General features: G+C 32.9%; 1 protein-coding gene across 7 annotated transcripts in view; it reads right to left on the bottom strand.

Annotated features, from left to right (window-relative positions):
• The window catches only part of RYR3 (ryanodine receptor 3), a 215,996-nt gene that overhangs the window by 113,119 nt on the left and 78,787 nt on the right, over positions 1–24,090 (bottom strand). For all 7 annotated transcript variants that reach the window (XM_051791763.1, XM_051791765.1, XM_051791766.1 and 4 more), the window contains exons 15-32: positions 22,886–22,981; positions 22,070–22,188; positions 19,502–19,635; positions 18,651–18,892; positions 16,359–16,551; positions 13,575–13,791; positions 13,264–13,368; positions 12,766–12,869; positions 12,215–12,298; positions 10,423–10,582; positions 9,859–10,006; positions 8,736–8,941; positions 7,898–8,072; positions 6,097–6,305; positions 4,730–4,914; positions 4,261–4,297; positions 3,747–3,907; positions 3,062–3,227 (exon numbers count right to left, since the gene is read on the bottom strand). In XM_051791763.1, coding sequence (XP_051647723.1) covers positions 3,062–3,227; positions 3,747–3,907; positions 4,261–4,297; positions 4,730–4,914; positions 6,097–6,305; positions 7,898–8,072; positions 8,736–8,941; positions 9,859–10,006; positions 10,423–10,582; positions 12,215–12,298; positions 12,766–12,869; positions 13,264–13,368; positions 13,575–13,791; positions 16,359–16,551; positions 18,651–18,892; positions 19,502–19,635; positions 22,070–22,188; positions 22,886–22,981 — 2,741 coding nt within the window. The remainder of the gene's footprint in view (positions 1–3,061; positions 3,228–3,746; positions 3,908–4,260; positions 4,298–4,729; positions 4,915–6,096; positions 6,306–7,897; positions 8,073–8,735; positions 8,942–9,858; positions 10,007–10,422; positions 10,583–12,214; positions 12,299–12,765; positions 12,870–13,263; positions 13,369–13,574; positions 13,792–16,358; positions 16,552–18,650; positions 18,893–19,501; positions 19,636–22,069; positions 22,189–22,885; positions 22,982–24,090) is intronic.

The following is a 24,090-nucleotide window of genomic DNA, read 5'->3' as shown; positions in this document are numbered from 1 at the left end:
GTATGGCTTACACTTTATTGTCAAATGACTCCAGACACTTTATTAGAGTGGTGAATAGTGTCTACTTGTAGTTCACCTCTAATACAGTAAAGCATTTGCAGTTATCTTTATAGGATCACCTGATTTTCAGACAGGTGTATCTGTTGCCTTATGTGCTCTCAACACCTCTCGCAAGAACACTGTGTGGTTTCTTCTCAAAAATATCCAAACTCAACCCTTTATACTAGAGGGTGAGAGCACATGTGATTAGGATAGTGCAAATGTTTATTTCCTTTCAAGATTAATGCTTTTCTAATACATATTCTAAAAATAAAATAATGTAATTTTTTTAAAGAGCTCTTTATTTTCAGGCTTAGCATCTGTCTCCAGTCTTAAAAAATTGCAGTGAATCACACTGAATCACAGTGCTACAGTTTTAAAGTGTCTGGTTGTGTTTGGGATTTTTATGACTGCTATGTTATCCTTCTTTCCCCATTATAGTTGGACTCAAAGTGCATGTCAGTGTAAGACCAGTTTATTCTGAAGAATTCTCTACAAGATCCCCCACTACTACTGCCATGAAATAAAGATTATTTATAATATAAATTATTAAATTGTAACATTTGTTTCTATTATAAACACAATATTTATAATTATTATATTATCAAAATATAATTATAGATTAGTATATTATTTAAAGAATGTCAGTGCTCCAGGGTAGTTGAAAAAAAGTACATCTATACAATTAAGTCAAAGTCTCAAAAGTTCAATGAAATATATTATTCATATAATTGTGCATTTTGTGTACCATATATACACATATACATTATACAGAGAGTCAAAAAATTAAATTAAAAAATACATATTCTTTTGGATGAGAAAACAGCTCCAAAACAAAATATAATTTAAACAAAATGCAAAATAATACCCTATACTGAAAAAAATGTATGCAGAATAAAGATTTTTCAATACTATCACTATTGGCATAGAAAAAATAATATAGGGCTAGGTAGTACAGTCCAAACTTTTTGATAAATAAAAAACCACAACCTCAAATCCAGAAACAAAAGGCATCTTGGACTGCAAGACATTACTAATGTGCCTATTACTTCATTAAAGTCTGAAGATAGCTGAGATAATATAACTCTCAGCCTCTGACCAAAGATAGCTATTTCCTAGTAATAATAATTGAATTTATAATTTCTAGCCATGTCTGAGGATCAGAGAACTACTACAAAAAAAGTAAAATAAAACATCTTTTAACCAATATTTAAGATCTCCTTTCTACTACAAATACCTTAACTGTGACCTGACAATTAATGACAAAATCTCAAATATATATGTATACCGTATCTTCCCTTTACCTTTCTAGTGGTTTGGTTTTGTTTTGTTTTGTTTTCCTGAATATCACTATGGCATTCAATAGTTAAATCAGGAACTACAGCAAAATTCATTTTATCTCCTCAATGTATTGACCCATAGACCTTTTAAAATGAAAACAGCATACAAATATTGTCCTCTTTCAGTTAAGAAAGCTGAGAAGTGCAAGAACTTATACAACTAGAATAATTACCTAGACCAGACAAATATCAGTTATTTGTGGCGATTTGGGCAAGTGATTAGATTTATTACAATATTTTAAAGATCATACTTTATGGTAAAAATATTCAAGAAATGGAAATTACATAACGCTATTCTCACTACTTTCAAAACCACAGAAAATACTTAAATGACTCAAAATAAGCAAAACTTGAGTAATATTTCACCCTCAAACTTAACAATCCTGTTGGAATATACTGTTTTATCTCTATAAAAAGTGCTGACTTTTCTCATTTGTCAGCAGACCAAGTGTTATCATGTTTACGGAAAAACAATTCCGAAAGCAACTCCAGGTATTTTTCCATGACAATGAGAAGAAACAGAAGAGAAATATTGGTATTCTCTGAGATAATTTTAAATTTAATACAGAGAACATGGTTATATTAAATGCAAGTCATATGAGGAAAAACCTGAAAGTGTTTTCTACACTAAATTCAGTAACAGGCCTCTTCTACATCTATCTTTCCATAGATCTCCTTACAAAATAAGAACAGCTAAAGGCTGTCCATGAAAAAAACCAAACAAAAACCCATCATAAAAAAAAGCACACCAAACTTCCATGGTTTTGTTCAGAAGCTGTCATATTAATTTGTACCTAGTTAGAAAAACAACAAAGCAGGGCTTAAGCACTTTAATTATTTGGGTTTTTTCCCAGGATGTTGTCATTCAATATCCTCCCAGTGTGGCACGGAAGTTTCTGACCACTATTACAAAATATACCAAAATCACAGCTTCTAGATAATCTTCTACCCCCATTTACAGGCTATGTGCCACCCTGCCACATTTGTTTTCAGTGGAGTCAGTATACAACAGATCTTACTAAGAGCAAATCTCAATAATCTGGTGCTGAAAGCTTCAGTCAACTACTGATCCCTTTGCATAATGACTTTTCATTTTGAGCATGTTGATACTATTTAGGGCCCACCGCATTTACTTTGGCTTTGTGCATTAATGCATATTTGAATTTAAGGTTTTGAAATTTATCAAATCACAAGGTCTCCAAATCACAGCTATCTGCAGAAGACACAAACCACGGTAATAAGGAACTAAATTTTTTTTCTCAGTTCATACCAAAAATTACAACACTTATAGTTTAATTTTGACCTTATGCTAATTTAAATATTTACTTCCCCTATATTGTATAACAGATTCAGTTGACAAAAAATATTTTAAAGAATAAGGTTATAAATCAAGATTTAAGGTTATAAATCAAGATTTTGTATCACATGAACTGAGAGGTTAAAAAAAATATTTCTCTGAACATATCTACCAAGAGTCCTTCCTCAACACTTGAAACAACTGTAAGAAGCTCAAAAAAATGTAGCCTTATAGTAGAGAGAGTGAGAAAAAGAGGAATAAAATCAGAATGATATAGGAAAACATGTTATTGTCACACAAATGGTGTTCGGTTAGATATCTGGAAAAGAAAAATAACATCAAAATCAGCATCTTACTAGATAGCTTTCTGAAAATCTGATAATACCTGATAACAACTGCCAAGTTCTCTTCCATTGGCTGTGAATGACACCATTCCAGTAGCCAGGTCAACAAAGCATCCAATTTCTATATCAACATTACTGCGACCTGATCTCTGGGAATTAGCAATTACATCTCCTCCCCAAACCATATAGCAGTTGCTGCGCTTCACACTGAAATAACAGCAAGAACAAAGTATAGGTCACACTGCACTTCAATATTTGGTGAAGATGTACTTTTTCAGTGGAGTAATAGTTAGAGATCCTCAAAGGCGCTTGTCATGCTATAAGTTTTTTTGCTCATTAACAAATTTTTTTCCGTAATATATGCATTAGACTAAATAAATTCTTTCTCCTATTTTAAAGTTATGAAAAAATTTCACAGGCCTCTGTGCGCACATATAAGATACAGTAAAACAAACAAGTTTATCTACAGTGAGTAAATACAGATGTTAAATGAAAGAAACATCACAAAACATTCTCTCAAATGGAACATTAATGATAAATATATTCACTCTAAGAAGTCTACATACGAAACATTCATATATAAATGAGCACAGAAAACCCAAACTTCATAACCAAGTTTCTCATTAGTTTAAATTAATGCTTAAAATATCATAAAGCTTGCAAATAATTAACTTTTGAACAACAGTATTAAAATATAAATTTAATAAGTGATAAATAAATGCATACCTTTCATGAACCCTTCCTCTCTCATCTCCTAAAGTAACTGTCACTGTACAGTTTTTATTTAGGTCAAAATTCTCACTGTAAAAATGATAGTCTGGTGTTACCCAGCCAACCCAGACAGAGGATGGGTCTTGGCCAGCAAATATCCTTAGTGAGTAAAAATACTGAAAAGAGGAATAGAGCATATTAGTAATAGAAATCAAGGAATTTTATCAAGGAATACTCAAATAGTGATTTTAAAAAAACCCTCCAATATATCAAACTTTAATAGTAATTCACATTCTCTTAAACGAATTTAAAATGTTCTTAAATTAAAAAAGCAGACAGTGGTTTAAGATGGTGAAGTTTATGCTTCAAGCTGTGCAACTCTGGACATCTTTATTTATAAACATTGCTATATCATAGCAAATTATTAAAAAGGTTACTTTCGACAGATCAATTTCTAATGAACATTCTGCCACAACTAAATCTGTTTCAAAGCATTTGAAGAACTAAGTATCTCAATATATTTACTTACTGTAGTAGAAGGAGCAGCAATTTCTTGGCTGTGCTTTCTACAGATAAAGAAAAATCAGTAAATAAGTTTAAAAAAAAGGTAGTAAAAAGCTGCTCATTATTAGACTAAGTATACTTACAAGCTAACTAATGTTTGCTGGGTATGTAGTATGCATTAGTTAAGACTGCAGAGGATACAAATATACAAGAAAAATAATTGATTGCAGTTAAGGTGCTTAGAAATGAATAATTTTAAACCTTTTGAAGCACCTCTTTAGATATGGTTCTCTCTTGTCTTTGTCTGCAGCAAAGGCAGGTTATAAATCAATTAAAACCTTCAAGAATAAAAAAAAAAAATCTTAATAACATGCTTCCTATGCTACGTGTTTAAAAACAACTATGAAATTTTGAGTGTACAATAATAAAGAATAATAGAACATTTTACATATACATGGAAAGCAAGAGATAGGATAACTAAAGCCAAGCCTGACCGTTTTTGGAAAACATCAGATGAGGCATTTTCCACACCCATGCCAAAGTTGAACGATGAGTGGAACTCAACGGGCATACTCAAACGACAATATATCATGTCTGAATTGCTGTTCTGTGTGCCAAATGTTTTGTGAGTTACTTTTAACCGAGGTGGGCTTTCAATGGTTCCATCAATTCTCCATATCTAAAAATAACAGAAATATTTTAAAATAGTACTATCCAAAAAAATTCTGAAAATTTTCATTAAGCAACTAGAGAATGAGAAAACTGAGGGAGCCAACTTAAATTTTTCAAAAATAATTAACTTCAAAACTATGCAACTTTGTTCTCTGACATTGAATCTAACCTGCAAGGGTTAGAGCAAGGGAAGCAACAGATTAGGTATATTTTGATTACAGTATTTCAAGTTGTTCTATACAGCATAATAAAACCCCTATATATTTTATTAAATTAATTAACTTTGAGTGCACAAGTCATTGAAAAACTGCTTCACAACAATCAGTAGTTTTCTACCACAATGAGCAAAAATATCAATTAGAATTGTTCAGATGGCCATTACGAACTATCACAGTAGTCTGATACCACTTTCCCTTGTGCTGGAAAAGTGAGTATGTTTTTAAATTCAGTTATAGGAACATTTAAAAAAAATTTAGAGACAGGAATAGTGTTGAAGTGATCCTGATGAACTGAAAAAAATGCTGAAATCATTTAGTTGGAATTCAGTGAAAAGTATTTTACTTAGGAAGGAAATGTTCAGAGAATTATTAAGGAATAGTTGGTTATATCTAAATTAAAGTAAATGGCTTAGATAGTTTATAATAAAAGAAAACTTATCAGGAATTCAAACTTATCATTTTGGAATATATTAATAACAAATATTTTATAGAAAATATAGGAATTATTATTCTGCTCCAGAGTACATTAGTCAGGGAGTTGTGGAATTCCTATCACTGGTGCACCATAAGAATGAAAAAACCACTCAGCAACACCACAGGTACACTTAAATATCCTCAGACTTCAGCTGAAAAATTTTTACACATTTACAAAATATGTATAGTAGAGAAGGTTTAAAAAGTGAACGTACGCGTAAGATAGAATATAAAAAAAACATAACTGACATGTTTCCAGTAACTAACCACAAAATAAATTAGTAACACACATAATAAAAAAGACAGATATGTCCATAGGAGTCTATACTGCCATAAATGAAACTGAAGATAGACAAGATCATCTGGAATTATCCGAGTGACTTAATAGGTTTATATGACAAAGTATCCGATGACAGTAAGTATCAGTAAGGGTTTAATGTCTCAGCTTGCTAAACAAACAGTTGTTAAACAGGTGTCTCCCTAATTTGTAATGTTACCTTAATGTGAGGATGATTTTTTGGTACATTGACGAATGTTGGTAAGCGTTTACTAAACCACATAGCAACATCTCGGTTCATGTTGACAGCAAAAGGTTCAAAACCTTCTTGAAGGCCACACATTGTATAATACTTGAATGTACTGGCATCCATTCCAAGGTTCATGCGACCAATCTGAGATAGGCCCAGTGCACAAATTGGAACAAAACCTAAAGAAACAAAAATAAAAAAAAAAAAAAAACAAACAAACAAAAAAAACCAGTAATTTAGTTAAAAACACAAGTATTTTTTTATTTTGGATCCTTCTAATGTGGACTGAACTTTAGCTCCCACAAGTAATGCACATGAAATGATGACATTAGCAAGGATTTAAAGCCACTTTAAACACTAATTTCTAGATTCAATATAATTGCTACCAAAATTTCTAAAGACTTAGGCACTATCCCATTTATTTAAATATTAAACCAGTTCAAACAGTTGTTCTTAGTAAGTAGTAGATTTGTGTGAAAAATAAACAAAAAATGTGAAGTCAAGAGGTAGTTTTGTGGACAATCACATTTGAAAATACTTGCTCAAGTCAGTTATTAATTTATTAAAATAATTCGTTTATCTTCCTCATTTTTAGACTAACACACATGGTTTTATACAATGAGTTGGACTCTGGAAGCCAACCTTGGCTAGATCTGAGTTATTTAACAAATATCAAGTATGATCTCTGAGGGCACTGAAGTTTCAAAAGGACTTTGAGAAGAGGTTAATTATCTCAGTACATTGCTACTAGCCTTCATTCCTCCATCATTCACAACGGACACACACTTCCTTAATGCTAGTACTTTTTATGACTCCACTCTTTGATCTCCATATAACTTTATAGCAGCCAACAGACAGGGAAGAAAGATTGTTGAACTATTTCTCCATTTCTCAAGAACCAGAACTTGGAGACAACAGTTCATCCCTTAAAGGAGAAATTTTCTCTCCCAAACTTTAATTTAAGCCTTCAGAATAGCTTTGTTAAGGCAGACCCTCATTCTCTACTGTTAGAAAAACTCTGTCAATGGTAACATCAAAGAGGGACAGTGAGCAACTGCAAAGTCTTCTGGCCATTACTAACAGGTATGAAGCTACTACTGGTTGGAGAAGCTACACTTACAAAAAAAATGTCCACTAAAACATGAAGCAAAACAGTTTGAAAATATGTCCTGCCTCCTTTACTACAGTCATATAGATACTACTTTTAGAAAAAACAAAGATCAAAAACAGAAGATTAAAATTATGCCAGGAAAAGGATAAATTCAGATCAGCTATGAATAGGATAAAAGAAAAAAAAATGACAAATCACTCAACTTATATTCTTTGGGTGCAGACTGTCACCACATAGTGAAGGATATATTCATTATGTCCTTCACGGACATGAACATAATACATTTATGCTCCAGTAAGATAATCAGAGACTACATTTTCAGCTTTTGAGAATTTTTCAGGATACTTATTACTACCATCTCTTAGTACTGAAGTTTAGTCCTGACAGTAAGCCTATCAAAGAGCAAGGCTTGAAGAAAATTTACCCATTCTGACTGCTAAAATCCCATTAATGTGGTCAAAGGAAAAAAAGAAAATCAATTGGTGCCAGAGAAGCACTCTCAAAATAAATATTTATGAAGTTAACATGTAGCATAGTCTGAAGGCTCACACCAGTGAAATATCATTTCTCAGCTCACTGAATCATTATGACAGACTAGTTTTTCTGGTTGTCGTTTTCTTTTGTCTTCTCATAACCATATGACTAAAATAGGGAAATTACCATTTTCTATTCCAAAGTCGGCAAATGCAAGTTCTGACCCTTTACTTGTTATTAGCAACTCGCCATTCAGAGTAAAGATAATTGATTTGTCATCCAAGTTTATCATACAACCAACCACATCTCCTGGTTGCCAGCTTCGTCCAAAGAATCCACTGCCTTGATGCCAACGCTGGCCCTAAATGGAAAAACAAGTGAATAACCACAGTGTTAAAATTAGAAATTAAATACAAAGTAAATAAAGAAAAACAAACATTTCATTTTCCAGGATCCCCAAGTAATTTGCAAACTGATCATGGCTTTTGTCTTAGAGATAATAGAGACAAAGAGCAACTAAGCCCTAACTTCAGCAATTTAGAATCTGGATGATAACTACTGTTCACTGGATTCCACTCCTCACATGCAGTGTAATTATTATCTTTCTGCTCTTTTAGGAGTCAAGCTTGGGAAGAAAGAACATGCAGAATGCAGAAAAGACAGAAAAGGGAAAACAGAACTGTGGTTTCCTCTTCCAGTCATTGAAGAACCTTTTGTTTGATTTTTGTAAAACACCACATCAAAAAAATGGAAGTGAATGCTGTATTTTGTTTATGGTTGTGACAGACTTCTTTAATTAGTTGGGTAGATCCTAGGAAGATATAAACCAACACATCTTTATTAGCATAATTTCCATTAACGGAACCAAAATGCAGATACTATCCTGCATGAAACAGGGCTCAGAGATATATTTCTGTGAATCAGAAAAAATTCCTGTACTTGACCTGGAGTATACAGAGGAAACCTATACTGTAGTTCTCTGTCTAGCCTGTTCATAGGTCAAAAGAGGTAAAGGTGTACTGACTTTGCTTCCTTCAAATACAAATGCTTGGTCATCAGCTCCCAACTCTATGTCAGGTCGACAGCCTGGCCTGGCCCAGCCAACACGCATATCTCCACCTGTCACAGCTTCAAATTCAAAGTACCACTTTCCAGACTTCACTGCATAAGATTTTTCTACTCTGAAAAATCGTATCTTGTCGATGCTGACTTTTTCCACTGTTTGGTCAGCTGTAAAAATGAACAGAGAAAACCCCCCCACTTTTAATAATAAAATTAAATTATAAATGTCACTGTCTAGCTTTTCATCTGTCCCCAGTATTTTCTATCTCATCTACCATTGCATATTTAAGAAACTTCACAGCAAATGTTACAAAAAGAGTAACAGTAGTCAGCATGCAAAGGCTACCACATTCTAATTCTGTACAGGATGAGGGATCATCTGCTATGTAGAATCAGCATATTTCAATGTACCACTCAATTCAGAGCCCCAAACACAAAACTGAGTAGAGGAAACAGAAGCATAAGATTACTACATGCAATATAATCCAATGCAATAATGTAGTATTATAATACAAAATATTATTTTCCTACACAGGTCAATGCATTTAGAACATTTTTTTTAAATTACAGAATAAGTTTTGTTTCATTTTGGATTTTTTGTCAAAAATTACAGTGCTATAGCAAATATGAAGAAAAACTTCTAAACAAGTTTTTGCTCCTGATTTCAACTTAAAAAAATTATTAAACTTGGTGAGCTTCTTTGAAGACTGCTTAAAAAACTGAAGTAGTCAAACCTAATCTACATACCATGTAATAATTCTTTTTAAATGCAACCTATATTATTTTCTTTCTTTCCAAATGAAAACCAGTATGCCCACTCACACTCCAGATTTTCTCCATTCTAAAAAATCAGGCAATGAGAATTATCATGTCATTAACTACAGCCAATCTTTAAAAAAAACTCCCAACAAAGACCTAAGTAATATAAAAGTAATTTTAAAAGTGTGTTTGCACCTTTCATTAAAATTCACTGGAAAAATACACTACTATTAATTAATATCTTCTGTTTTCCCTATATTTCAGTTTTATGTTTTTTTCACAGCACTGGGGGAAAAAAGACCATGATTCTTTTTGGAAGTACATACCTATCTCTTGGTCAGGTGGTTCAATACTATAACCATAGCCTGCAAATGTTCTAACAGCTTCACGGAGGCTATCTCTGTTTGATTTTTTAGTGCGTTCATCTAATAATGCATATGGCACTAGCCGAGGATTACGTTTGTTCTTAAGATCCTGAAAGGGGTTATAAAAGAGAACAAGAAGAAAACTCTGTTTAAATAACACAAAGATTTTTTATAAGAAGACAGAATGTATTCTGAAATCGTGTTAAGATTACAGAAGAGACAGAGCATTGATGAAGAAGAGTTCTATGAATGCAAGCTCGATTATTAATAACGGAAGGCAAGAATGAAAGAGAAGGAGGGAAATATATTCCCATACATCCTGCAGTTGCAACCATACAGGTCTTACAGTCTACTCAGACTTTCATGGTCAAGGTTGCTTTTCCTGTTTCCCACCCCCTCTAATTTTTCCAGATATTACACAATATTCAATATTTAACCTTTTAACACTCTCTTCCCAACTGATGTTCTAGAATACAAAATCTCACATTCTTTAGTTATTCCAAATGCATCTAAAGAAGTTCCTACCTGCTGAATGCCATAGGTCCATCCTTGCTTTATTCTGTCTTTTGCCCAGACATTATGTGCATTTTCTGCTAGTTTGTCAACTAGAAATTCTTGAGAAGGTAACAATTTCACTTCAGAAAGATCAAGAGGGGCAGGTTTATATCCATTTGACATCATGTAACTGTAAGTCAACAAGGCAAATCAGAGAAATCCCAGTTATGGTATTTAAACCATTCTACGTGGCATTCAAGGTCTGGGGCTCACTTTCTCTCTCCATTTGTTTTATCTCCTATTCTCCCATTTCTTTGCAAAAATCCTGCATTACATTTGGTCATTGACTGGGATATAAACTGGATTCTAGCTGACAGTCTCATTTTCCACCTACTCGCACACTAGCTAATTAAATGTGACTCAGATCCATATATGCATGCCTAAGTGGTTGCTACAAAACAAAATTGTTGTTGAATGAGTAATTTTTATATATTTTTTTAAAAATTGTCTTTTAAAACTTTCAATTTCTCTTTTAAAGATCTGTGTGATGACTTCTTATGAAATTATCTTTTATGTATTATTAAGTATGGCATTTTAATTCACTATTCTATAGGGACTGCATTACCATTTTTCCAACAGAAAAAATCATTTTAACTATCATTCATCACACTTTTTCATTGAATAATAAGTTCAGTAGATTTTTAGCCCTAACTAGTACCTTTTCCAACCCTTCCATATTGTATAAAGACTACCCTCCTTTTTAGACATGTGCAGAATCTCTCTTGCTCAAATCAGTTAATTTCCATTTGCTAGGACAATTCATATAGGCAGTAGGTATTTCAACAAGACAATAGTATTAAACCAGTATTATCATAGACTGTCTGAAGATCTTTTTTCCTTTTTTTAATTAATGCCATCAGCTGGATCAAGATTACCATTTCCCATATCACAAAACTACATATTTTAGTGCTCTATTTGAAAACCTAACTTTATTTCTCATGGATAAAGCTGTTTCAGGAAAAAAATACATCTCGTGGATTGATAAACTGATTTCTCTTTCTGTCTTCAAGTTTTGTTGCAGAACAGGGCTTTAATCTGTCCCAGGAGGACTACGGGGTCCCCACAGTCAACACTAAAATACAGATGTAATCCTTGATTAATCTTCACCATTTTTGGGATGATTACTACTGATGACTTAAAGAAGTCTAAATAAAAAACATATTCAATTCTTTTAGCTCTGATTGCCACAGTTTAGCTACCAAATAGAAATTAAAGCAAAAAATATATATTTAACATAATAATCTACATATGTACATTTTCAAGAAATTTGCAACATGATCAAAATAGTAATTTTCTACTTTTCCTCTTTAAAGAAATGCATTAATAATGTCTATGGAAATGTGTGTATGTTGAACAAACCTTTTCTTGGAGGAGAGAGAAGGAGAGGTGTAAATTGAAACAAGTTATGGGAAAATGGTATAACTTCTTACAAGTATATAAATTTACTATCATACTCATAAACTGTTCTTTTCCATGAAGCAGAAAAACACTGAAATGTTGCTTTTAACTTTGGAGTGTCTATTTTAAGATCATGTAACACAATTGCATGTGGTTTAAGTATGTGACTGTTTCTGTCTCAGAATAACTTCACGAGGTGATGTAACACAACAGTATTCACAGCCAACCATCCTCACAGGCAGGGTAACAGCCTAATCATTGATCTGTAAGACCATAACAAGTATGGGGCTCATATTAAGTATTTTTAAATGACCTTAAAATATTTTATATTTATAATATATAACAATTATCATAAGGTACATACTTTTTAGGAAGTTTGACTTTTTTAAGATCTTCCTCAGCTGCTGGATGAGCATGAACAATGTGACATCCAAGGGCCAAAAGGGTTCTGCCAACATAAAAAAGTAGCATTATTGAAACTCAACATTACACTGCTCAAAAAAAATTTTTTTATTTGACTATAAATACACAGAAGAAATTATATTTAAAAACCAGGGAAGTAATTCAAAACAATGGGATTTTAAGTTATACAACAATATATATATATATAAGTTATATAACAATATATAACAATAATAAATAAGACCTTCAAAGTCTAAAAAGGCCCAAATCTATAGCTTGAGAGTTACACACTTTATTAAAACTAACAGGATTTGGTGGTGTTTCTTCCTTTGTGTCTCTGTGGAGACATTGTTTTTCTAAATCACTCTGAAGGGGTTCCTGGGACTTCTGGCAAAGTTAGCAGAACACACTTTAAATGAGATGTTCCAATGTTTTTTTATATCTTAAAACAGTATGATTTGCTTGAATAAAAACAAAAAAAACCACTTTATATTCTTAATATTTAAATCTCACTTGAGTGTTTCAGTTGACATTTGTAGATTATAATTCTTCTCTGTCTCAGGTAATTTTGAGAATTCCACAAGACAAGGATGGTGCCTTTTATTATCATCTCGTATCTGCAACAAGTAACAGAAAATAGTACTTTCCTGATATAAAAATCAAGAATCACAGTAAAAAAACCAGTTAACTCTTTGCAATAATGAAGACACTATAAGCAATATCTTTTATCTTTTATCAATGGCAGCTACTCATCACTATATAAATGTACTTTCTCATGATTCATTTATAATGCACATTGTAAGTACTCATTCACAATTAAATAACAAAAGCAAGTTTTGAATGTTCAAAAAAGTCATCAAAAAAGTTAATATCACTGTCTCCTTCCACCTTACAGGTTCACCTATTGCTGGTAATGTATAGACAGCCATTCAACATCCAAATCCATGTTTTCTGGTAGGATACTTAACCTAATACAGGTGACTGTACCCGGGCAGGTCATTCAAAATATACCTTGCCATATGTCCAGCCCAGTTCTATTTTATTCATTCCCCACAGTTCATGGATGTTTTCAGCTAGCTTGTCCCTGATCTTTTCGAGATGAAAAGGAAGAGCAATCTAAGAAAAGAGAATAACAATTTCAGAAATAAAAAAAGGTTTGTTACCATGTCTTGTATATCCAAGATCATCTAGTTTGGTTAGTACACCACAACACACAAATGAAGAATTGCTAAGAAAGGGGGAAGCTACCTTACTTTTTATAGTGTGAATTTAAATTTTGCACAGATATATTTTATGGTCCAATTATTGCAAATTTCACATACCTGACTGGTGTCTATTGGACAAGGGATAAAAGAAGCTTGCGAGAGGAATTGTGTTGTACCCAACAAATCCCTCACTCCTTCAAAATCTCTTTTATATTCTTTCACTGGTTCCAGTTTCATCTTCTCTTTTGGAAGCAATGCTTCATAACAGGGAGCATAGCCAGCGGGAGGCAGAAATTTAAACTCTCCATGACGTCCACCCAACAAAAAACGAACTCTGTGCAATTTCCAATGAAGCAGTTAGACTCTCAAATAGTCAGTATATACTAGCATCATAAATAAATCATTTAGAGACTTAAACATTTATTTTATTACCATCTACAAAGATGCAGGTGCACTTCATGTTTTCATAAACACCAAAGAGTTACCAAGGATTGATACAAGCAGATACTATCAGTTACACCATCACCTACCCACTCTTTTTTGAAAATTTGTTTTGGCTAAAGCAAAACTAATCATTTACTGTTGTAGTGTATTTAAATGTTTCTCACTTAAAATCAAACAGTTGTAAGTTGTGAATTTTTTAATGGATTTAAAGGATTTGGAAACACAAATCTACTTTAAATTGGACTGTTACTCTAAAAATACTATCAGGACTATTGGTATATAACTTAAAAGTTTTAAAGTAACTTCTCAGTGCACTCAGGCAGGCAGTTGGCTCACGAGAGAAATAAAAACCCAAACAAAACATTAAATCATAAGACTTAAATCTAGCAAACAACATTATACCAAATATTAAAACTGGGATGAGCTTCAGAAGCATAACTAAGATGCCTAATAAACCCCTAAAGTGTTCTGTTTCTCCTCAGAGATATATTTTTCACATAAATTTAAGAGTATACCAGTAAAAACAACAGAGATAATAACTGCCCAGATTCATACTTTGGTCCTCAAGTAGGCAAACTCTAGAGATAAACAAACACAGAAAAGTTTAAAAAAACCCTACCCTGTTACCTCTAGGAAATAGCCTCTACATTTGTTGTGATGGAGTGACGAGAAGCCTATAGAAATTCTAGAGCTATCAGATCAGCATATTTCATTGACATTTTTAAAAAGAAGAGAACAATTAAAACACAGAAGTTTTCTCAGAGTGCACATAAGCACAGGCCACAAATACCTGAAATGGTTTAATGTTCACAAGAAATGGATTATTACTGAATAATTCTATTATGCATAATCTTTCTAATTTAATTTTAAAAATACGTTGTTTAAAATATTTGAATGTTCTCAAGGCAGCTAAATATTTGAGATGACAACTCTGAGTTTAGATGTCTCTTTATGGAAAGCTGCCACACATATCACAACACTATAAAAATAAAGGAGGTCAATTTTATACTAAGACCTAGAAGTCTAACTTCCTAAACAGACAAAAGTCAAAGAAAGAATTGAAATTAAAAACCTCTCATTCAATTCTTCCCTTGCCAGCCACAGATGGGTAAATAGCTCATTGCTTCCTTCCAACTTGCTCAATTTTCTGAATTGTAGCAAATCTCACTTGATCTTTATTTTCTCATTTGTTCTGAGGTCTGTTTTATCCCTGCTCTTCACTGCGGTATCTAAACCTCCATACAGGCTCTATCTTCCTATCACTGCACAGTCTCTTTTACAAACCTGAACACTCCAAGAAGTTGTGGCTTTATTTTTTTCTCTTATTTTAATAGAAATGTTCAAATCTTTTGATTTGAAAAACTTCTTATACTTTGTCTGACCTTAACCTTCAAAAGAACCCTCCTAAAATCAGATATAAAGCAACATAACTCCAAAGGACAGGAGACAGTGAAGGTCTCTGACAAGGGTATAGAAAGGAAAAACTGATGATGGAATGATGAAGATGACTCAGAAACAGAGACTGAGAAATTCACAGATAGCTGAGAAAAACTAGATAAACCAGAGCAGAAGTAGAAACATAAGAGTTTGTGCCCAGAACACTCTTCTCCATTCATGAAATCAGGATTCCCATGTAATAAAATTTTCTTTCATATAATAACAGGCACAGAAAATTATATATATCAGGTACTAAAAACTACAAAACAAAATGCTCTCACAAATATACGAGCAACATCAAATAAGAATGAAGAAAAATAATTACACCAGTTTAGGCAGATTTCTTACAGAAAAAAGTAATGAACATTTTCAAAAACTTTGTACTAATGCAGCTACATAGTAGGGTCACATCCAGGGAAAAAATGAAAATTGATTTACTAAGCCTTTCCCAGTCCTCCTTTATTCTGTTTGATTCTACAGATTTTCTGAATTCAATAAAGGTAAAATAACAATTAAAAACTGAATACAGTAAGTTAAAAACTCAGTGTTTTAGAAGCAGAACAGGTAAGGCATGGACAATACTTGTAACAAGATTCCAAAATTGATTCTTATCAGTTTTTTGCATTTCCTACTCTGAATATAGTATCACTTTTCATGATGATTTAGGTTTTTTACTCCCTGCTGAGAAAGCCAGTGAGAATTTTAGTTAGTGCCAAATCTGGTGCTGTGTTTCTAACGTCCTTTTTTCTCACTGATAATTGGAATGAGACAAAATTAATTTCCCCTAGGTCACTGAATAATCATAAAATAATAATTTTCAGACACTGTGACTTACTCAAATTGCTTACAGGTTCACATTTCGCTTTTAAGTGAAATCATCACTGAACAAATCAGCATTTTCCTGACTTCCTCCCAGCTGCTAGTTCGGCAGAAACAACAAAACCAGAACAAAACAGAAGAAATCATAAATGAATTTGGACAAGACAAAAAAGAAAACAATTAAAATTAAGTTGTACTTACTTTACACCTGCTGATAAGCTTACAACAGGGAAGAAAAACCCTTCTGTACTGAAGTTCTCAAACATTCCCTGTACAGGCTGTCCATTAATGCGGAATGAAATGCTGGGTACACCTAAATCCAAACAGCAGCTAACCACATCATCAGATGCTAATAAATGCTGATTGACAGATGCTACAGCTCTGGGTACTCGACCTAGGATAAAAGTATTCAGTAATCAGAAGCTTCAAGCAGGTTCTTAGAGGTTTGACACTGAAAAAATCAAGCTTTTTCTTCACAGTCATTAAGACATGATCTTGCCTTCATCTGTTTTATGAACAGTTCTGTTTTTAGAAACAGTGAGTTAACATTCTTAAAACTGATATACGGTAGAAAACTGCATAAACTGAGTGATTAACTTGAAACCCCTGGCACTGTTCACAAGACAGAACATGCTGAGCTGATATGCGAGTCCACGCTGATGCAAGAGTAATGAGGCACAGTAAATTATACCCTCTTTATAAAACTAACATTTATAGATCTATTTTTCTTTAGTTTTTGTGAAATACCAGATTCACATATATGTGAATATTCAGCAGTAAGACACTAGAACAGGTTGTGCAGAGAAGTTGTGGATGCCCCATCTCTGGGAGTGTTCAAGGCCAGGTTGGATGTGGCCCTAAGCAACCTGGTTTAGTGGGTGGCATCCCTGCCTGTGGTAGAGGGTTGGACCAAATGATCTTTAAGGCAGCTTCTAACCCAATCTATTCTATGGTTCTAAAATTCTACTGGAGTTGTGATTATGGCCAATATCCAGGTTTACACAATCAAGAGGCAGAAAAGTATACTGAATTATCAAAAAATGGATCAAGAATTTGATGGGCCAGGTTTTCTTTATCAACTACAGCCATACACTGAACAGACAGAGCTTAACTTTCGCTACCTGGGAAGTTTAGACTTTACAGACATGCACAGGACTCAGCACTTATAATAGCAATTAACTAGAGATAACACATCTGAAGTAATCTAACATTTAGATATAACTACAGTTTTTCAATCCAATGAATGTCTCTTCAGATTTCCTTTCAAAACAATTCCCTTGAAAACATTATATTTTACCTGTAAAGCAAGTCTAATTAAGCAGTTAAGTAGTATTCCAAATTATTGTGTTTGGAACTTCTTAAGAACAAGTCGAATCAACTGTCCAGGGCAGTTTAAGTAACCGAAATTTTCCCTTACGGCAGGAAATGAGATTTAAGAGACTTTCCAGTACTGTATTTCTGAGGTTTAACTAGAGTTTAATTTTGTATTAATGATTTCTAATGGCTGGATGTTACATATGCCTCCCAGTCTTCTCCCAAAAAACGTAACTTCTGACACTGGATAATTGTTCAGAAATGCTAAAATAAAATATTGAATTATGTGTGCGTACGCACACACACATTTTATGCTAGAACAATGCTAATATAATTGATAAATGAAATGTTCCCAAATTAGAAAATGGTAGAATTAATGTTGTAAAATTAACTTCAGTGTATTTATATGTGATTTACTTAAAACACACCTTTTAATTGCAAGACCCCACACTATTATTTTCTGAGCAATTAAAGAATATCTAGATGTATATAGCATTTAAAGGCACTGAGAAATAAGGGGAAATTAATGATTTTGCCTATATGCCTTGAAAATCGCACATTAAATCATGACCCACAAGTTGAAAAAGCTAAAAAATAATCTCATTTACTGTGTATGCAAAAGAGATCTGGAAGAAAAAATAGCATGAGACTTCAAAATTAAAGACTGTACACACAAGGACTAAAATAACAAAGCTGGTAATAGTGTAGTAACTATTACTTTTAATTGAAAAAAAAGTCTTTTTATGAAGCTATTTATCAAATTTTTAATTCAATTTATTAAATCTATTAACAAGTCTAAGGATAACTGTCATTTTTCTTCAACTGTAGATATAAAGTAAAAGAATAATGCAAATGTAGATCCATATAGAATTAACTCATCTGAGATCAATGCATCCATTGATTTTAAACAGATAGAATGAAGTCAGTATTGATCTAGATCCAGAAAATGCCATTCCTTGATCGAAATCATGAAAAAAGAAGCTATCTGCTAAAAAGCCTGATTGGTATAATTCAATATTGGCTAACACTTCTGTCAAGAAGTCTGATCTGAACTTCTAAATAACCCAGAGTTCTGAATGTAGCTCACTATAAAATAACATGTTATGTAAACAAAGGTACTCAAGGGAAAGGTAGGTAACTGCAAAATGAAAGATTAGTGGTAGTTCACAAAGTACTTACCAGACCATAGATGAAGGCCATCAAAACCATAGGAGTACAGGTCATCACCAACACCATTGCCCCCCCATCCTTCTCCACCTCCAGGATAGGGGGCATAACCTGAAGTAGAGGCCCATCCAACGCGTAAATGGGTGGGTTCTGCCGTCAAGAATGGATCAACCTGATCAATTATTAACTCAAAGTACCACTTCTTGTATTGTGCAGAGCCCTCAGCAACACCCAAAAATATGTTTGGCCTTATGCTAAGAAAGAAAATGGAAGCCAGTTAGTGTAAACATAAAATGCAACATATTAATCATATTGCTGTATAATTGTCAAATTCACTTTACAAATATAGTAAGTGTGTAGATATCCACATTTTCCTTATAATATTTTAAAAAGTGACCCATTTTATATAATATTATAAAGCTACTGTAAAATCATCTTCTAAAGCAGAGTTCCATGCTTTGAAAAACTTACAGTCAAACGAGAAATAACAAGATCATTTCCTAAAATCAAAGTGAGGTTGCAAGGAAATCATATCCCTCTTAAAACACACAAGTACTTCACAGTATGTTTACATGCTCTGTTTTGACTCAGAAACAAGCAACTTTCAAGTTTCAATTTCAGAACAGATCTTACTATTAATTAACAATTTCTATTTGAGCACAGTTCCCATTACAAAATGCCATATTGTTAGGAAAAATTTTTTTTCAGAAGTTAATACATAATACATAAATGCTTCCCAAAGTGTGTGTCTCAATATTGAAATCTATGGGACATTTCTTAGGTTACAGTATTTCCTTCAATAAATTATTGAAGATATGGAAGTTCCATTTTTTTCTACATAAAAATAAAACATGTCACTATACCTTGTCACATCATTAATCAAACGTGTTTGCAAAAGTAAGTCTCTTCTAGGCAGTAAATTGTCACAAATCAAATTTTGATTGGCACGAACTGCAACTCCATTGCAGACACAGAGAGAGCAAAGCACGTCGAGAACCTTAAAAGAAAAATCAGAAAAAAGTAGGGTAAAGGCAGCTAACTGCATATACTACTGTTCAGTTGACAGCTTAATTTACACTCAGAATAGACCTAAAGGAGGGAATATAATGCACATTACCATTATTGTTTTCTAAATACTTTTCACATATATGGATCAAGTGTAGTCCATACTAGCGATAGAGAATATCAAACATTCATGGAATAGAAATTCTGAACACAGGATTTGAAAAATGCCTCAAAAACCTTCCTTTGAGATACCTTATTCTCATTTTGACTAGAAAAAATCAAAGCTAGAACAACTGTATGTCAACTCTCTACAATTTTAATTAAATCTCTTTTAAATTTCGAAATATAAAATGGAATTATTTGATAAATTTCCTGCAGCCCAAAAAAATTTCAGTGCAAAATTAGTGGACAATTCTCAACAGCAATTCTCTGACTGCTTATGAATCTCTTCTAAAAAGAATATTTTCTATATGAGAAATAATCCATTTATTTTTAAAACTAAAAACACTTGAAAGAATTCACCATAAAGCAAAACAGAATTTCAGAAAGATCTTAAACTCCTACTTTCTTTTTGTTTTGTTTTAGCCTGAAAATTGATTGAGATTGACATAATTCTCCCATAGATTACTGACGCAAAAGGTTTTGCAAGAGAGAACAGAGTAACATAGTGTTGTTTAATGCTGAGGGGCAAAGCTGCACACTTCTGCAAAATAATAGGGAAGCTTAAAGATGTACTCTGAAAAAGAATCTTTGAGCAATGAGCCCAAATGGTGTAAACTGCTACAGATCACCTAAAAGATAAAGACACATCTTCACACTGTTGATTGCCATTTTGGAAACTATTCTACTACACCAGGAGCAGCAGAATATACCATTCATTTTAGCTACTGCTCTCATCTGCCCAGTGAATTTAGCACAAACAAACCATCAACAGCAGTTTAAGCTAATATATTGTGGAGTTTTCTATGCCCTAGCCCATGCATTTTCCTTCCTACCATCTCTGCTGTTGGGTAGAAACCTCTAGCAGAAGGATAGAGGTAATAACTTAAAGAACTACATAAACTCTGAGTGGTACTCAGCTGTAAAGCAATATAGTAACATTAATGATTACCAGTAACTCAGAATTTACATGTAAACTGTTTAAATAATCTCTGTGAGTTTGCTGACTGTAGTTCTGATACAATGCTTTTCATTTAAAAAAATTCTTGAAATCAAAAATTCCCACAACAATGTTACTTATTAATAGTACTATTTCTTATTCCCTAAATCTCAACAGAATATCTAATCTAGCAAGAGAACAAGATATATTGTTTGTGGAGTAACAAATAAATTCATTACTTCCCATTACTTACTGAGTTTTAGTCAAAGACATTACAAATAGAAGGGTACAAATCCTTTACCCAGTATACTTCTTCTCCTATGTATATATTTTCTTTTTCTGCTGTAAGTTCTCACTATAATGCCTACATTAAGATATTCCAGCTGAAAGGTTCTTTGTAGGTGACTGGAATAGCCCAGTAATCTTGCTAAGAGCTAAAAATAAACTAAGCTTACTGCTGTAATTTCTATTTTTTTTCTTATGACTACTTATATCAGTTCATGCTCCTTAACCATGCTTAGAAGTACTGTTCTCCTTTACTAAAGTTGGTTAGGTTCTCTGTATTACTGATTTAAAGGAGAAGGTAATTTCAGCTCACTAAAACTTTCTCTGCTCTTCCTCGAGGTTATCAGTCTTTCAAATAAAATTTTAATTGAGGAAGGAAACTCACATCAGAAAATCACACATAAACCTATATCTTCGTCTGTGTTGTGATGTCATCCTGATCGCAGCCAGAAACTCTGTTCACCTTCTTCTATCATAATAAATTGCATATTGTTGTCTAAATTAATCTCATCCAGTATTTCTTCTGGAAACTCAGGGTTTTTTTCTTTCTTCTGAACACCTGTGTTTTCAGATATTTGAATTATTTTTCTGATTTCTCATTTTATTTTTTTTTCTGCTAATATTATTACTCAAGATACAAATTACTCTGCAGGATACAGTTCTCTCTTTCTGTAGATCAAAGGTAGTCCACTGCTTCTACAGAGCCCTCTGTCACAAAGCAAGCTACTCTGCCCACTTTCTTACAGCCACGAGAATGCTTCATTTTCTCAGTAAATCCAATGTTCTGACTGGTTATCAATATTTCTTAACTGTTTGCTTGTCAGACATATTTGCTGTATTTGAAAACTTCTGAAAAGCAATTGTATATTACACATTCTTTTAATCTCAAGAAAGCAACTTTGCAGATGTACTTTGAGGTTATTTTATTTCTTTAGGGGTACTAGAATCACATATTTCCATGCAGAAATTTCTCTTCCCCCTCCCCACACCCCCCAAAATCACTGTAAGATTATCAGAAAATTCTTAGTTTTTCCAAACATACCTTGTAATTTCGCCCATGTTTATCCAACAATGAAATAATGGATTTGATGTGTTCCTCAGATATTATATTTAAAGCTTCTGGGCTTTCAATCAAGATGCAGTGCAATACTTCCAAAATGCCTATATAAAAGCCACAGAAACAATGCTGTCATTAAATCACCTGCACAATTGAACACAATCTAAAAGCTCAGTGAATGTGTATCTTACAAGATGCTTTTCTCCAGACTAAAAAGAGGATAAAAACACTTTCACAGAGTATTAATATGATTATTACACGTTAGGAATAAACACCTAATAAAGCTGTTAATTCCTGTTTTCTTTTGAAAATAGTGACAATTTTAAAACCACTAGAGGAAATTGCAAATTTAACTCCTTCCTTTCAGTGAGAGACATAAAGGTTTTAATAGGGAGCATTGTATATCAATATTTTGTTGAATATTTCATAGTGAAAAAAACCCTGTTATCTATATCCTCATGGGTTTTGTATGCATGTCCACAAACTGGTGTTATTTAATGGTGCAGTAGTGTTGATACTGTCTTACCCAATCCATTAATTCACTCAAGTCATGTTCAAAATTCATTGGATGTAGCATTGCACATACCAAACACATGGAACCAAAAAATGCCTCAGAAATGTCTCTAAGTGTATCACTTTTTTAAATTTAAAAAAACAAGCAAACAAAAAAACCCACCCAACCAAAAAACCCAACAGCGTATTTATTTTCTAATGCATATTGGTTTCAAGGGAAACTGCTCTGACAATAAGGTAAGACAGACATTAACTGATGGTTAATTTAAATTGTAAAAAGAGTCTCACCTGAGGAAGATTCTAATCTATCCAATTTACTGATTAACCAATCAAGGTTACTGGAAAATTGAGCACAGTTGTTTCTGTTGCCACGAATGAGAGCAGCTGGAAAAAACACAGGGTATAATTTTATAACGGGAGATTTCCCTTTGAAGTCATCAATGTTTATCATATGCATTTTAACACTTTTTTTTTTAGAGTAACTTCATGAAATAATGAACAAACAGGTCCACATATATTACAGTATTAAAGAATCAAGATTTTCATTATTTTGAATATCAGGAACTGACATAACTTCTAGAGAGCACAGTTTTTGAAGTTGACTGGGATCTACTGGATAAACAGGAATTTTTTGTTTTGTTTATGCTTTATTTTGTAGTTAAATTTAAATAGAAGTTATCCACCACCCTTGCTTAATGCGTATGTCAAGCACTGTCATGATCACCGGGCTGAAATATTTCTTTTTCTATTTCTTCCTACCAAGAGTGGGAAGATCATACGTAGAAGTTTAAGATGAGGTGCAGTTTGTGTTCACTGCTGTTTAGTTCTACTTTCTGATTACAACAAGTTATAGAATGCATAGCTTTTACCATTTCAGTAGTGCAGAATGCAATATTATTTGACTGTACTTTGAAAGTTCATCAACGATCAAGTCTTTCAAGCAACACTGGTTTTTTTCATCTAGAAGTTATCACTGATCATAGGGGGGAAAAGCAACAAAAAAGCACCTTCTGTATACAGTTGTCAATTGGTTTTTATTATGAAGCATTAATAATAATTTGTTACATCAGAACAAGTGTGTTCAAAATGTACCTGCAGATGAATATCAAGACAAAATCTGAAAAAGGCCTACATAGCACCGAAAACATTTTTTTCATCCTACTTTTCTTTAAATTCATAAGACTAAAGTAAAAGGCAGGTAATGGTAACTTTCTACTTTCTAAAGCAATGAGAAGACTTCTACTTTCTACTAAATGGTAACTTTCTACTGGTTACTAAATGGTTACTAAATGGTAACTTTCTACTTTCTAAAGCAATGAGCAACCTGAAGCACCTGCATGTCTGTGCTATGTGAATAACCTCACGCTTCAAAGTACTTCCCCTTGTTTCTTTTATTATTGTCCTGACTCTCAACTTGCTTATTTTACTATGGTTCAGAACTAACTTTCTTTGTAATGAAATTAGAATGTATGTAAACTCCATTAGAAGGCAAG

The sequence above is a fragment of the Manacus candei genome, unplaced genomic scaffold (assembly GCF_025592945.1).
Source record: "Manacus candei isolate 608988 ecotype Guabito, Panama unplaced genomic scaffold, ASM2559294v1 h1tg000033l, whole genome shotgun sequence".
Lineage (NCBI taxonomy): Eukaryota > Metazoa > Chordata > Aves > Passeriformes > Pipridae > Manacus > Manacus candei.
The sequence above is the reverse complement of the archived record's forward strand: the minus strand, read 5'-3'. Positions and strand labels throughout refer to the sequence as shown.